General features: G+C 43.8%; 1 protein-coding gene across 2 annotated transcripts in view; it reads right to left on the bottom strand.

Moving 5' to 3' along the window:
- Window positions 1-4,624: 4,624 nt before the first annotated feature.
- The window catches only part of MARCHF9 (membrane associated ring-CH-type finger 9), a 130,648-nt gene continuing 120,348 nt past the window's right edge, over window positions 4,625-14,924 (bottom strand). For both annotated transcript variants that reach the window (XM_083169425.1, XM_083169424.1), the window contains exon 5: window positions 4,625-5,977. In XM_083169425.1, coding sequence (XP_083025551.1) covers window positions 5,649-5,977 — 329 coding nt within the window. In that variant the 3' untranslated portion in view covers window positions 4,625-5,648. The remainder of the gene's footprint in view (window positions 5,978-14,924) is intronic.

Raw genomic sequence — 14,924 nt, 5'->3', positions numbered from 1 at the left:
ACAGAGATCCTGGCATCATCCTTATCCGTGCAATGTCGGTGATATGCCTTGGTTTGGATGAAGTAGCTTACCCCTCCCTGCTCCCAAATGGCATCAGACTGTGAATAATTAACACAACAACTGTATAGTCCAAGGCTTCTCGTGCCAAATCAATAGCAAAATCAGCACAAGAAGCCTTGGACTACACAATTGTTGTGTTCTGTTGATATGTTTGTGTAAGTGGTGGTAATACTTACAAGTATGGTGATATCTTGCGATAAGTGACGCCAGTTTCCTGATACATTTTTCTGTGAATAATTAATAGTCATAACCAGGGCTATTTTTCAGCAGGCTCCAGCAGGAACTGAGGCCCTTATTCTAGTTCACTCTTTCTGACAAAATATTTCTTAGATGGACAAAACCATGTGCACTGCAGGTGAGGCAGGTGTAACTTGTGCAGAGATAATTAGATTTGGGTGGGGTTTTACACCTGCCTCACCTGCAGTGCACATGGTTTTGTCCATCTAAGAAATATTTTGTCAGAAAGAGTGAACTAGAATAAGGGCCTCAGTTCCTGCTGGAGCCTGCTGAAAAATAGCCCTGGTCATATGTCATAGTGCAACAGACGTTGCATCTCCTTAATGCACCAGAACAGTATGGGTCTGGCACTTGCGTAAAATCCCAAACATCTGTACTTTGCTGTATGAGCCGCAACTCCAACCACATCTGAATGAGGTCCAGAGAGTCAGAAAAGGGGATGGAGTGTGCACTCAATTACAGGTATCTGTGTTATCTAATAAATGTGTCTGACAGACCAGGGTATGACATGTGTGTGCCAGTCAGGTGGAGTATATCTTAAGGTGCCCATACATGGTGCGATCATTGTATGCATTTTGATCTAGATCGCATCACATCGCACGCAAATTGCATGCGATTTGCGTGCAATGCGATCGGGACCTAGTTCATAAAGTATGTGCAGCACATACTTTTTGAACTGTGCAATGGGATGTTCGCCCCCACACAATGCACCGTGTATGGGCACCTTTAGTGTTGCTTGATACTTGATACAAGATAAGCCCCAATGGTACTTGTTTCCTATCTGGGCGCCCAGGTTTTCTACGTACGGCACCGTAATGAAATCGGATCGCATCGCATCGTACACATACACGATATTGAACGATGCGATGCGATCCGATTTCCCATAGGAAACAATGTGAAATGGCTCAATTTAGCCAAATTCTCATAGGAACAATAGTAAATGGGCCAAAAACACCCCTGAACATTGAAATGTCTCCCCAAAAGTAGTTGACGCCACCCCGCCATCAACGTGAACCCGAAGCGTGGCGAGCGCAGCGAGCCCGCGAGGGGCGGCGGTACGCGTCCTCCGACCTTTTCATGCCCTACTATCCACGTCGGCGTGGAGTGAGAATAGAATAGTGTGGCGAGCGCAGCGAGCCACCGAGCCCGAAGCGTGGCGAGCGCAGCGAGCCCCGCGAGGGGACGCGGATACCTTCACAGTTATACGCATCCCCTCGCGGGCTTCCCAGGTGTCCATGGCGACGCGGACACCTGGGAAGCCCACGAAGGGACGCGTTTACCTGTGAAGGTATCCGCGTCCCCTCGCGGGGCTCGCTGCGCTCGCCACGCTTCGGGCTCGGTGGCTCGCTGCGCTCGCCACACTATTCTATTCTCAACTCCACGCCGACGTGGATAGTAGGGCATGAAAAGGTCGGAGGACGCGTACCGCCGCCCCTCGCGGGCTCGCTGCGCTCGCCACGCTTTGGGTTCACGTTCATGGCGGGGTGGCGTCAACTACTTTTGGGGGGACATTTCAATGTTCAGGGGTGTTTTTGGCCCATTTACTATTGTTCCAATGATAATTTGGCTAAATTGAGCCATTTAACATTGTTTCCTATGGGAAATCGAATCGGATCGCATCGCATCGCATCGCATCGTTCAATATCGTGTATGTGTACGATGCGATGCGATCCGATTTCTCTACGGAGAATAGCATGGTGCGCAATTAACTTAGCGGGCGCCCAGATAGGAAACAAGTACCGCCCCAATTATGCCATACTGCAGCCAGTTATGACTGGTGGAATGTGCTGATGATTAGTCTGCTGTTACAATACATTCCCATTATTTGGACAGTGGAGATTATCGCTTAACATTATAATAGGAAGACAACAAATGTTTGCATTTATTAGAATTAATACTTTTGTTTTTCTATTTGCTTCTGTATTTAATTGTATTTTATCTGCTAAATGTGATTTATGAATATGACAATTAAATAAAATTGTGCAAAAATTGGGCACTGTATCTTAAATTGCTAAATTGTTCTCCTGGCATAATCCGGTTGCATATTGTATTGTTTTCTCCTGGCATAGGTCTGACACTTGTTTTATCCTATTTTTTTTAATCCTGGCACAAACAGTACACTAGTATTTTCTACTAGTATAATCCTGGCACAAACAGTACACTAGTATTTTCTACTAGTATAATCCTGGCACAAACAGTACACTAGTATTTTCTACTAGTATAATCCTGGCACAAACAGTACACTAGTATTTTCTACTAGTATAACTCTGGCACATACCATTGTTTTATCCAAGTGTAATCCTGACACATACTGTACTATTGCATTACCATAGTGTAAACCTGGAACATATACTACTGTTAATCTACGTGTAATTCTGGCACATACAGTATACTATTATTTCCCACATGCATAATCCTGGCACATTCTGTATTCTATTGTTTTATCCAGGTGTAATCCTGGCACATACAGTGCATCCGACAAGTATTCACCGCACTTCACTTTTTCCACATTTTGTTATGTTACAGCTTTATTCCAAATGGAATAAATTAATTTTTCCCTCGAACTTTACACACAATACCCCATAATGACAACATGGAAAAAGATTTTGGGAGATTATTACAAATTTATTTAAAATAAAAAACTAATAAATCACATAAGTACTCGCAGCCTTTGCCATGAAGCTTAACATTGAGCTCACGTGCATCCTGCTTCCACTGATCATCTTTGAGATGTTCCTACAGCTTAATAGGAGTCCACCTGTGGAAATTTCAGTTGATTGGTCATGATTTGGATAGTTACACACCCATCTATATAAAGGTCCAACACTTGACAGTGCATGTCAGAGCACAAACCAAACATGAAGTCAGAGGAATTGTCTGTAGACCTCCCACACAGGATTGTCTTGGTGCACAAATCTGGGGAGGGTACAGAAAAATATTTGCTGCTTTGAAGGTCTCAATGAGAACAGTGGCCTCCATCATCCATAAATGGAAGAAGTTCAGAACCACCAGGACTCTTCCTAGAGCTGGCCAGCTATCTCAACTGAGCAGTCGGGGAACAAGGGCCCTAGTCAGGGAAGTGACCAAGGACCTCAAGGTCAATCTGTTAGAGCTACAGCATTCCTCTGTGGAGAGAGGAGAACCTTCTAGAAGGACAACCATCTCTGTAACAATCCACTAATCAGGCCTGTATGGTAGAGTGGCCAGACGGAAGCCAGTCATTAGTAAAAAAAAAAGCACATGGTGGCACACCCACCTGAAGGACTCTTAGACCATGAGATACAAAATTCTCTGGTCAGATGAGACAAAGATTGAATTGTTTGGCGGGTGTCATGTTTGAAGGTAACCAAGCACTGCTCATCACCAGGCCAAGACCACCCCTACAGTGAAGAATGGTGGTGGCAGCATCATGCTGTGGTGATGTTTTTCAGCTTCAGGAACTGGGTGCCTTTTTTAACTTTGTCATTATGGATATTGTTTGTAGAATTTTGAGGGGAAAAAATTACTTATTCCATTTTGGAATAAGGCTGTAACATAACAATGTGTTAAAAAAGTGAAGCGCTGTGAATATTTTTCAGATGCACTGTTTACTATTCTTTTGTCCTTATGTAATCCTGACATACTGTATACTATTGTTTTATCCAGGGGTAATCCTGGCACATATACTGTTGTTTTATCCAGGTGTAATCCTGGCACATATACTGTTCTTTTATCCAGGTATAATCCTGGCACATATGCTATTGTTTTATCCAGGTGTAATCCTGGCACATATGCTATTGTTTTCTTCTACTGTAATCGTGGAACAAATACCATTGTTTTATGGCAGTGTAAACCTGGAAAATAAACTATTATTTTATCCTAATGTGACGCTGGCACATATAAAATTGTTTTTCTGGTGCTTCTAACACTATTTTCAATTGGTATAAGCCATATACACGTCACACAGCCCCTATTGGCACGCCAGGTCCTGTGACACTCTGCTAGTGTTGGGTATCTTTTTTGCTGAAAATGTGTCTGCGCCACAGCAGGAGACTGTGTTGATTATTTTGATATATGACACATATGTGGGTGCGACTGAACCTCTGAATCTGCATACTAAATGTCACAATGCAGCAGCCGTGTGTTTTTTCCATGTCAAGTTCTGTTTTTCTTCATGTACAGGCTCAGTCGCATACAGATACAGAAGTGTCGCATATCAAGTTAATCAGCACAGACTCTCGATGCGTCCTAGTTTTCAGCAAAAAAAAAGTCGCCCGACACTAGCACCTGTCAGCTCAGGCATGAGAAGCATCTCCCGAATTATGGCGTATTGAAGCTAGATGTACGAGGACACATCTGTACGTTATTTTGCTAATGTGTGCTGTGAACCTGCATTACCCTTCATAGTCTAGAACACTTTTAAAATAAGAGCCAGACAGTCTTTGATGGGTCAGAGTAATAAATGAGAATAATGTGAGAAGTATAGATTATGACTGGGTACCATGTTTCCGAAAGAGTAACACCCTTGCATCATCATACACACACACACATACAAGCATAGAATTTACAGGAAAAACCTGATGTCTTTAATATTACATCCCAGTATGTGAATAAAAAGAAAAGAAATGTAGTTGGAGACTATTTGCATATAAATATTTTTTTTCTTTATCCTCCCGCAGGGAGAAGAGAGGAAAAAAAATTTACATTTAATCATGCAAAAATGTAAAACCAGGGAAAGTACAAGCGTCTTATTGCAAAGATCCCATTTTGCCGTAAAAATATGTTTTTATTGCACCTATTCATCACTTAGAAAGTTGTGAACCACTTCATAGTGTCTTTTAATTCCTGTTGTATTTACCGTTTTGATTAGGCAATTCTTAAAATGATTTTATTAACTGTATTTTTCTTTTTACGTTTGTTATCATATCTATGGTTTACTGTGTCGTCTTTTAAAGCTGAGGTAAAAACGTTAAGACTTTGATCTTGCGATGACTTGTTTTCTCCTTGAAAACGCTGGCTTGTGCTTTCAACGTATTCCAAAAGTAATGGTCTAGGGGGGGGATTTCATTGGCTCACTTACTTTGAGACCTTGAGGGAACCTATTGTTTCATTCATCACACACTGGGCAATTTTTGTAAATGATATAAGACGCAGTGGAAAGTATTAAGTGGTAAAAGAAGTCCCAACGTTTAAAAAATAAAAACCAGGGCATTTCATATATTAAAAATGTCGACCAAAATGCATTGAAAGGCCAGCTCCTCAGGGGCCGAAATTATCTGCGTTCTCCTTATTTCCATTTTGGATACCAATGTAATGGCGGCATCTAGAGAAGAATAGCAGCATACCATTTCCCCCAATAATTCGGCCAGTTCTCATACTGTTGTCACTCTCATCACCACCTCTCTGTTGGAGTTTGAGCTATTTCGATGTTCATTAGGCCGCAGGTGGCTGAGGATGTGTAGAATTGTATAACCACAGTGATGGTTCAAAATAGTCCTAACCCGCTGACTCCTCCCTGGGCCTCTATCATTGTGAGAGGAATGATTCGTCCGTGAATTCCTTCCCCCAAGCTTTGTAGTCCCAGTTAAAGGTTCCCCCAGGTCCTTGGTTTTGTCATAATTTAGAACTTTCCATTGCTGGTTCACAGCTTGCCACCGCTTGAAGATCCGGTACACCGATGAACCTTCATGGATTATCAAACCTGTAAAATAAATAAACATAATGAACATAAAGAATTCAGCATGGTATTAAGAGTAAAATTATTTTTTATTACACTTTTGACAGCGCATTAATTCCATAAATGTTAAAACATTTTTTAAAGCTACCTTTGGTTAGCTGAAACAGCTTCAATTCTTTAAATGGTTTTCCCTGGTCACCTGTTGACCATGGAAAAGCTAACACAGTGCTGGTGTACAAGGCATATGTACATAGGTTGCCCATGATTACCTTATCATTACTGGGCTCAATGATTGGCTGCGGCACTGGGATTCCAGAAAGGTGACAGGTAGGGGATGATAAAGTGGCGAGTAGTTAGCACCTAACACAAGTTAGATCAATGGAAAGACAAGCTAAATACATACGGTGAAAGTGGGCTAAGGGGTTAATCTGGTTTATTCATAAGGCTGCAAATTTGCAGCCTTGCGAGTCCACCAAAACCCGCCCCGCGAATTCCGAAAACAGAAGAGCTTTTTCTTTTATACTTATAACATAATTATTTGCATTAGGATAAAGAGAAAATAAAATGAATACTTGGCCCGTATTCAATACTGTGCGCAATCGTGGGCCGATATGTAATTGTTATATTTCTCTGCAGATTAAGGTTGGGTTTTGCCACACATAGTGGTCATGAAAGTGCTGTTTAGGAACTGAAATGGGTGACTTTTCGTGGATCTCCGCTCGCCATACCTGCGGGTAATGCTAAAACATTTCAATACAGTCCCATGAGTTATAAAATTATAAGTAAAAGTGATTTTTCATAAAGTTTTTCTGTACAGCTTCTGAGCACAAAATGACTGCAATTAACATCCTGCAGATACTGTCCCAGTGCAGAACCTCTTCTTGGGTTTTACTGGAAATCGTAGAACAACTAATACATCAGTTACCTAATTAAATTTTTATGCAGTAATCAACTAACCATAAAATTACTTTACTGTCATAAATCACAAACTTTGGGGGGATGGAACCGCAAAAAGTTCTGTACTTCAAACACAGCTGATTTAGTAACACATAGTACTGTCTCATCACTGCTTCTAAGTTTTATATAGTACACTTATAAATTATGTAACATACAGAAAAGTTATCCTTGCATTTTGCGTTGAATTACAGATGTAGCACAAATGAAATACCTCTCAGTCCTATTACTTCTGTCAGGGGTGGTAATGAGGCAGTTCAGCAATGCTGCATGCTGTGGCGGTGGGCGTTTCCAGAGAGTCCAGTATACAAAATGGAATTTTTCCTTAAGAACACATGCAGCCAGCAGCTTGTTATGAATTGCCGGTAGAAAGCACTACAGCCCCCAATGAGCCTACGCTATACCCATGGGTAAGCAGTACTAATGGCCATCAACAAGGCTACCATTGGTGCTTTACATTTCTATCTGTTCTTTACCATCAATGTTGATTCCCATTAGTAGTGAGCAGACAAAGGGCTTAATACAGGTTGGATCATATTAGTGATTATTGGGAAACTGTGCATGTGTAGGACCCATTGTTCCCATGTGCAGAATGGGTCCTGCTATCAAATTGCTATAATGAGAACACAGGGGTATTCACAGGGAGGGATGAGGGTGGCCAGCATTTGGGGAAATGGGGGCTTGTCATCTCAGTTTCCTGGGCATAGTGAGGCCAAGGACTTTGTCACATTCACAGTTTTCTTGGCCTCACAATGCTCACTGCAACCGCAAGTCTGAGTAAGGTCAGTCTTACTCTGGCTACAGTCGCATATGAATATTGCAACCATTTGCTGTGATTGGGTAGTATTCAATGCCTTGGCCAGCGAGGGGGTTAAACAGCGAGGATCACAGAAAACCAGCGATCCACTCTGTTTAACCCCCTTGCCGGTCGCTCGCCCTATTCAACGTTCCGGGGGAATCCTCGCGGTCACAGGACGGCGAGGATTCCCCCAAACAGCGAGACCCACGGCTAATGCAGCGAACCCTCTGTATTTAACCACGAGTCTCACTGCTTCTGCAGCCGCATATGCAGATTCACCCTCGCTCAAAAAACTGAGTGAGGGGGAATTGGCGTATGAGGGGTGTGAGTTGAATACTGACAGGTTGAGTGGTGACAGCGAGCAGGAAGCCCTGCTCGCTGTCACCGCTCGCCCACGGCATTGAATAGACCCCATTGTATCGCAAATGTAGGTAGTAGGTGGTATGCACGGCCTCCTGCATTTGTATTGCTAACAATCACATACGCTAAGCTACTGCAAGCAGCATAGCATAGTTGACCCAACCTGAATTAGGCCCAATGTAAGATTTGCTGAAGGAGAGTAAACAACAGACAAAAGACAAACCGTACTCCAACTGCTGGCTAATGGTGTTACTTTTCCATGTGCTGCGACTCTAAGCAAACAAACTGAATTACACCATGTGTTTTACAAACTGTAGTATTGAAATGTCCAGAAATATATTTCTCTACCAACAGAATGCACTGAGAGAATTCTACTCTGATGAATAAGAAGTACTGGGTTTGCGCATACTGCACTTTGTAATTCAAAGACTTAAATTGACTGAGCAACATGATCTGTGGGCTGGGCAGAAATAACGCTCAATACTTTACTGAAAAAACATGCAAGGCTGAATATAGAACGTCTTCAAGTGATGGATAGTTATCTCTGGTCAGACAGAGGGGGCTAATTCAACTATCCCCGCAGATACTGAAAATTGATAACCGCACGTGAGCACTTAAACTGAAGTTGCATTGCGATAAAGGTGACCTCAGTTTAAGCTGTGTACACACGGAGCGATACGATCGCTGGCAATATATTGCTCAGTGTCCCGTTTTCATCAACGACCAGAGATGGTTGCTGATATAAATGTCACACTGCCGGGAGAAGAGGCAGGGGAAGTCGCTGGTCAGAGGAGCATGCTCCTCCGACCAGCGACCATTAGAGCGCTGAAAACGGGAGCGCGCACCCGGTGATTTATCGTTGGTGCACACTCCAATCAGCGACCAAATTGCCAGTGATTTATTTGCCCGAGTGTACGCACCTTCAAGGGGCCTACATGTAGCGAGGTGTGTAGATCAGCGTTCTGAGTGAAACGCTCAACACACAGCGCTGAACAGATTATTAACCACCGACCGGTTAATAACCACCGTGCAGGTTATTAATTGCTGGGAGATAGCGTTGCGCGGGGCCACGCATCGCTATTGCTATGGCCCCTACACACACAAAGCTATGTAGGGGCATTTTCTGAGCGTAGCAGCTAAATTCAAAAACATCACTCAAAAAATGAGTGTATATCGCTACGTGTGTAGGACCCATAAGGTGCAACAGGGGGCAGCGATGGAGCATTCACTTAGCTGTGTCTGCATTGCGGTGAGGAACCCAGATCAGGGCGTGCGGGGAAGCTTCGCCTTGTTCTGGGTGGTTCCCTGCACAATGCTTAATGAGAGCCAATATAGTGTGCCTCCAGACATTACAGTGTATAATATAGGGATATGGCTGTCAGTAAAGCCCATATTCTTTGGGGAGGAGACACCAGGCGTTGCACCACCAGTGGCCTCATCACAATAAACAGGGCTCTATGAATCCCCTGGTAACTATACCAAGAGACTAACATTAATAAACCTGCCAAAAACCATTCCACTAACCTTATTTGATAATTGTACAGGCTCTTGGTGTAACGGGAACTGTCTGTTATACTGAAATCTCCAGGGGACCAAGATTGCTACTCCAGGAATCCCAATGTTGCTAATTACCCCCAGCTCCCATAGCCGTGGGGTTAATAGCAACTAGTAAGAGAGAGCTTCTTTTTGATGTGGCAAGTGGGTACACTGCATTTCTTATATTGTTTCCTAATTACAAAGTACCCTGGGCATGGAAAGCTTTTGCTTCATTAGACATATGGGACCGAACCTGATTTTTCCTATTATTTTTAGATTTATTACAGCTGTAAATGACGTAGTGAAAACAGCATATACCAGCTAGTCTGCTAAAGAGAAATCCTGGATAGAGAAAGTCTGTGTTTGAGCCTTGTGTGATATAAATCACCACATATATATGCCTGATTCCCGGGTGTGCATAAGCTGGGGGCATATTTCATACAGTCATATATGGCTTTGAACAGCAAATGGTAGCCTATAAATATCATACCTATCTATACGTGGCTGTGTGTCTTATACCATGGTCCAAGTCAAGCTATTAATAAGATACTGCATAATAAAACCAGATTGGGGCAAATATAAAAAGTCCACTTTAAAGAACACTCTTTAATTGTTAACATGTTGCATATACACATTTTAAACAAACACCATGTACCACGATACCAGTAAGACAGTTGGTTCTGCATGCTACCTGCAGGGTCATATCATGCAATCTATGAACCCCTCTGAAGCAAAAATTAGGGGGCAGGCAAAAACAAGCCATTCCCCTGTTCCTCTGCACTGCTCACTCCAGTGTTTAGTTTAGGAAGAGAATGTAAAAACGGGTCTTCATTGCAAGTATAGCACCTCCCCCTCCCCCGCTCAGAACAGCAGAGTGGATGCCTTCATAGGTTGTAGGCTAGTGTCACTAAAGGTGCGTACACACAGGCATTTATCGCTGGCCATATGGTCATGAGCGACCATATTGCCAGCGATTGGAGTGCGCACTGGCGATAAATCGCCGGGTGCAGGCTCCCATTTTTAGCCCCCTTATGATCGCTGGTCGCAGGGGCTTGCTCCCGCGACCAGCTGATTCCCTCTGCGGCTCTCCCGGTAGGTTCCCTTTTATCAGCCACCAACTCTGGTCGCTGATGAAAGGGAGACACTGAGCAATATATCTCCCCTGTGTGTACACAGATTAAGGGTTCTGACTAGATCGCTTAAGCCGTGTACACATGGCAGCGATAGGGGCTGATATCGCTGGGAATATGGTCGCTGTCGACCATATTGCCAGTGATGGGAGTGTGCCTCGACGTGCGCGCTCCCATTTTCAGCCCCGTTCTAATCGCTGGTCGCAAGGCGATATATCGTCACATGTGTACGCATCCTTAGATATGGAGCACTGATCACTCCATGTGACTGCGATGCGCGGTCCCACGTATTACCATTGCCTGCAGGGAAGGACAGTGCTTGCACTGTCTATACTGCTAGATCACAGAACTTTTCCTATAAACAATAGGCAAAGCCCCGCGCTGCACAGATTACTCATCACACATCACGGGTCTACAGCCCCATTCACACGAGGTAACGGCACAGGGAGGCTGAGCGACACCCATGATGCACACCGCTATTTGTGCTGAACGCTTGGGGCTTTGCCTATAGATTATAGACAAAAGCCCAGCGTTTTCCCTGGGGGTGATGGGATTGCGCTGGACTGCACATAGCCGTTGCATGGGGCTATACAAACAGAGCCAACAGTGCTCCGTTTCTAAGCGATCTAGTCTGATTGCTTACAAATGGGCTAAAAATTGCACCATTGTATGCCCCTTGACGTGATGTAGGCTGAGAAATCGTGCTTAAGCAAGTCGCTCAACCTTCCTGCATCCGTCGCCCCGTGTGTACTGGGGTTAGAATGGGCAAGATACTTGGTAATAGCCTGCAAATATCATAGGAGAACATTATGGTGGATGCTATTGTCTTTTGTGTGTGATCCTGTGCCTGCAATGAGAGAGCCCAATGTGGTCAATGATAATAAGGTTGACTCCACGCTTGGGCTGCTCACCACCATGAACCGCCTATACTGGGTGGTGCACAAACTCTGGGGAGTAATTGTTGTATATCATACAAGACACTGACTACTAGGCCATGATTCACACTATGGGCCTTATTCAGATCTGAGCTCAGTACACATTTGTTTGGAAAATGGGCAAAACCATGTGTACTGCAGGTGGAGCAGATGTAACATGTGCAAAGAGAGTTACATTTGGGTGAGTTATTTTGTTTCTGTGCAATTTAGATTTCAGTTTCAGCACATTCCACCAAAATGTAAGCCTGGGTACACACCAGAACGATCCTGATTGTTAGTAGATCGTTAGCAGATTGTGTGATGGTAGCACGATCTGTTGGAGCACACGATCTGCTAACAATCTGCTAACGATCTGCATCCAATCTGATCCCAATCCAATCTGAGTCTGTATCCAGTTAAATGGATCTTTTACAGATCCTACCTGCAGCAGTTATGCTGGGTACAAACCAAAACGATTTTGGCACAATCCCATCAATCTGGATCAAATTCAGACTGTTTGGATGCAGATTGGATGCAGATTTGGTCAAAATCGTTTGGTTGGATCTGAATCCGATCCTACCTGCTGCAGGTAGGATCTGTAAAAGATCCATTCATCTGAATACAGAGGGGATCGGATTGTATGCAAATCGTATGCAAATCGTATGTAAATCGTATGCAAATCGTATGCAAAACGTACGATCCGATTTACATACGATTTGCATACGATTTGTATCCAATCCAAATCGTTTTGGTGTGTACCCAGCATTAGGATCTGTAAAACGACCAAACGACAGCGAAGACGCGCATCGGATTGGAATCGGATCGGAATTGGATCTAAACATGCAAATACATGCCCAATCTACATACAATCTACATACAATCGGTCGGAATTGGATCCAGATTGATGGAATTGAGCCCTAATCATTCTGGTGTGTACCCTGCCTAACTCTCTTTGCACATGTTACATCTGCCCCACCTGCAGTACACATGGTTTTGCCCATTTTCCAAACAAATGTGTACTGAGCTCAGATCTGAATAAGGCCCTATGTGCCTGGCTGATACAGAGTTCACTGACACATGTCTGTCCCACTTACAGTACTAGCAGTGGCGTAACTAATAATTGTGCGCCCCCCTGCCGAAAATGCAGGGGGGCGCCCCCCCCCCCCCCCCCCCCCCAAAAAAAACAAAAAAAAAAAACAAACAAGCAGCGTGGAGCCGTGGCGCGCGGGGGGGGGGAGGGAGGGAAGGGGATTGAGGGGAGAGAGCGTGTGTGTGTGTATGTGTGTGTTTGTGTGCGTGTGTGTTTTACCTTGGGCCGCATCCGTCCGCGCCGGGTCCCGGCTCTCCCGGCTACTGCTGCTAACGAAAGTGACACTTGGAAAATGGCTGCCCCCATACAGCAGACGAAAAACTGTCTGCGGTATGGGGGCAGCCATTTTCCAAGTGTCACTTTTTGTATCAGTGAGAGAGCAGCGCTGCGGCAATAGCCGGGAGAGCTGGGACCCGGACGGTGCACACACACAGACAGGCAGGCAGACAGTGACTGTCGTCCCGCAGCCCCCCGGCGCCCACATACCCTCAGCGCCTCCCCGCCACGGCGGGGGCTGCGGGACGGTAGTTACGCCAGTGAGTACTAGAACAATAGAGGAAAATATGTCAAAGTTCTGAATTCCACGATTTTATCTGTACACTTATCTGTGCTCAACGCGCACTGTCTGTGTTTGTTCTATTGAGATTTTAGTATAACTGTGTGGAAAGATAAAAGATCTTGTTCTCATGTTACTTCTTTAGAAGAGATTCATATGACTACACAATGCAGAGCTGACCTCAAACATGAGGTTCACAGTCTATTTCCTGCATTTCAATGCAATTATTGCCTAGGCAGAGGGTCTCTGCAGATAATGCTGCAATTTATTGTGACACTTTTACTGTATTATCCGGGAAAACATAGTTAAATGAGGTGAACCTTCAGTTTAATGATTTCATGACTTAAAAGTTGATGCCCCCATGACATTAATTCTCCCCGACTAATGAACTACTAGCACCCGAAATGCAGGACTTATTCCTGACAAGTTTAATCTAATGGGCAGATAGTGCAGTATGGTGATGCAGCTGATCAGATTGCCGCAGCTGCTATGTGATGTATAGCATGAAGGGAAATGTTTTCCTAAAAAAAGCTTACTATTACACTGTTGGTGTCATATATGAAATATGAGGCACAGTATAAAGGGGTTCTCCCCCTTGCTGAGTGACATGCAGCTCAACTGCTCAGTCTGTTTACTCATGGTTTCATTTGATATTTTTTATTCTTCTTCCACTGGATGTCATTGGAAGGTGGTTGTGGAGGACCTGTTCTCCACAAGGGGAGAGAGCCCGTATATGGACCCAAATCCATGGCATTTAATTGCATTGGTTATAAATAAATAAAATACCTAAACCAGTTATTAAATGAACCATCGGTACTAAATGAGCCTAATATAAGCACATAGCCGAGATGTCTGAATGGATGCAAATTAGCTGTTGCAATAAGTATGGTGAGATCTAATCTCTATTTTGAGCTGAGGTCATTAAATTTGTCCTGCTGGCCGATGGCTACAAAATGATTAAATAGATTTCCCAGAGTATCTTGTGTTATTAGATCAATATACAGCTGCAAAGCTAATCTGAGTTTGGCCATGATTTCCAGTACAGATAGGCCATTGCAACCACTTTCTGTATGCACGCCATTTGTAATGTTTATTTGTACCTAGCATTATTATACTTTTCAATATAACTTTCTCACATTGTACAAAATAGGGTTAAACATATGCTACAAATATAGGGCATAATCCGGCATGGATTGCTAATTAGAGAAACAAATGTGCTGCACTCTCACTGCGCATGAAGTTTGTGACTGAAAATGTGAAAGCATTGAGGTTTTCTGGGTACGTTTGGCACACCTGCGTGGATCTCTGACGTCAGCACTGACCAGTTCCAGCCTGTCTCTGTCGCAGATTAGTGCAAGCCTCATACTTACTCAGAAGGAAAATGCAGGATTTGCGAATAGAGCTGCGAATGTACCGCAATGCGCGAAGCATTCGCAATTTTGCAATGGCCATTTATTCTTTCTTTCTGGGTGATGACTTTATATCCGCAGTCAACTGCTTTTCTCTAATTAGAAATGCTGAAACAGGCCCATTGTCATACAATGAGATATGACTGAGGGCACTATAAAAAGATAGGTGCTGGTAGTCCCAATATGGGGTAGGGTGATGCAGTGGTCTCAGAAATCCACAACA

Source organism: Crinia signifera, chromosome 2 (genome assembly GCF_055691185.1).
Source record: "Crinia signifera chromosome 2, ASM5569118v1, whole genome shotgun sequence".
NCBI classification, from domain to species: Eukaryota; Metazoa; Chordata; class Amphibia; order Anura; family Myobatrachidae; genus Crinia; species Crinia signifera.
This window is presented reverse-complemented; position numbering and strand designations above follow the sequence as displayed.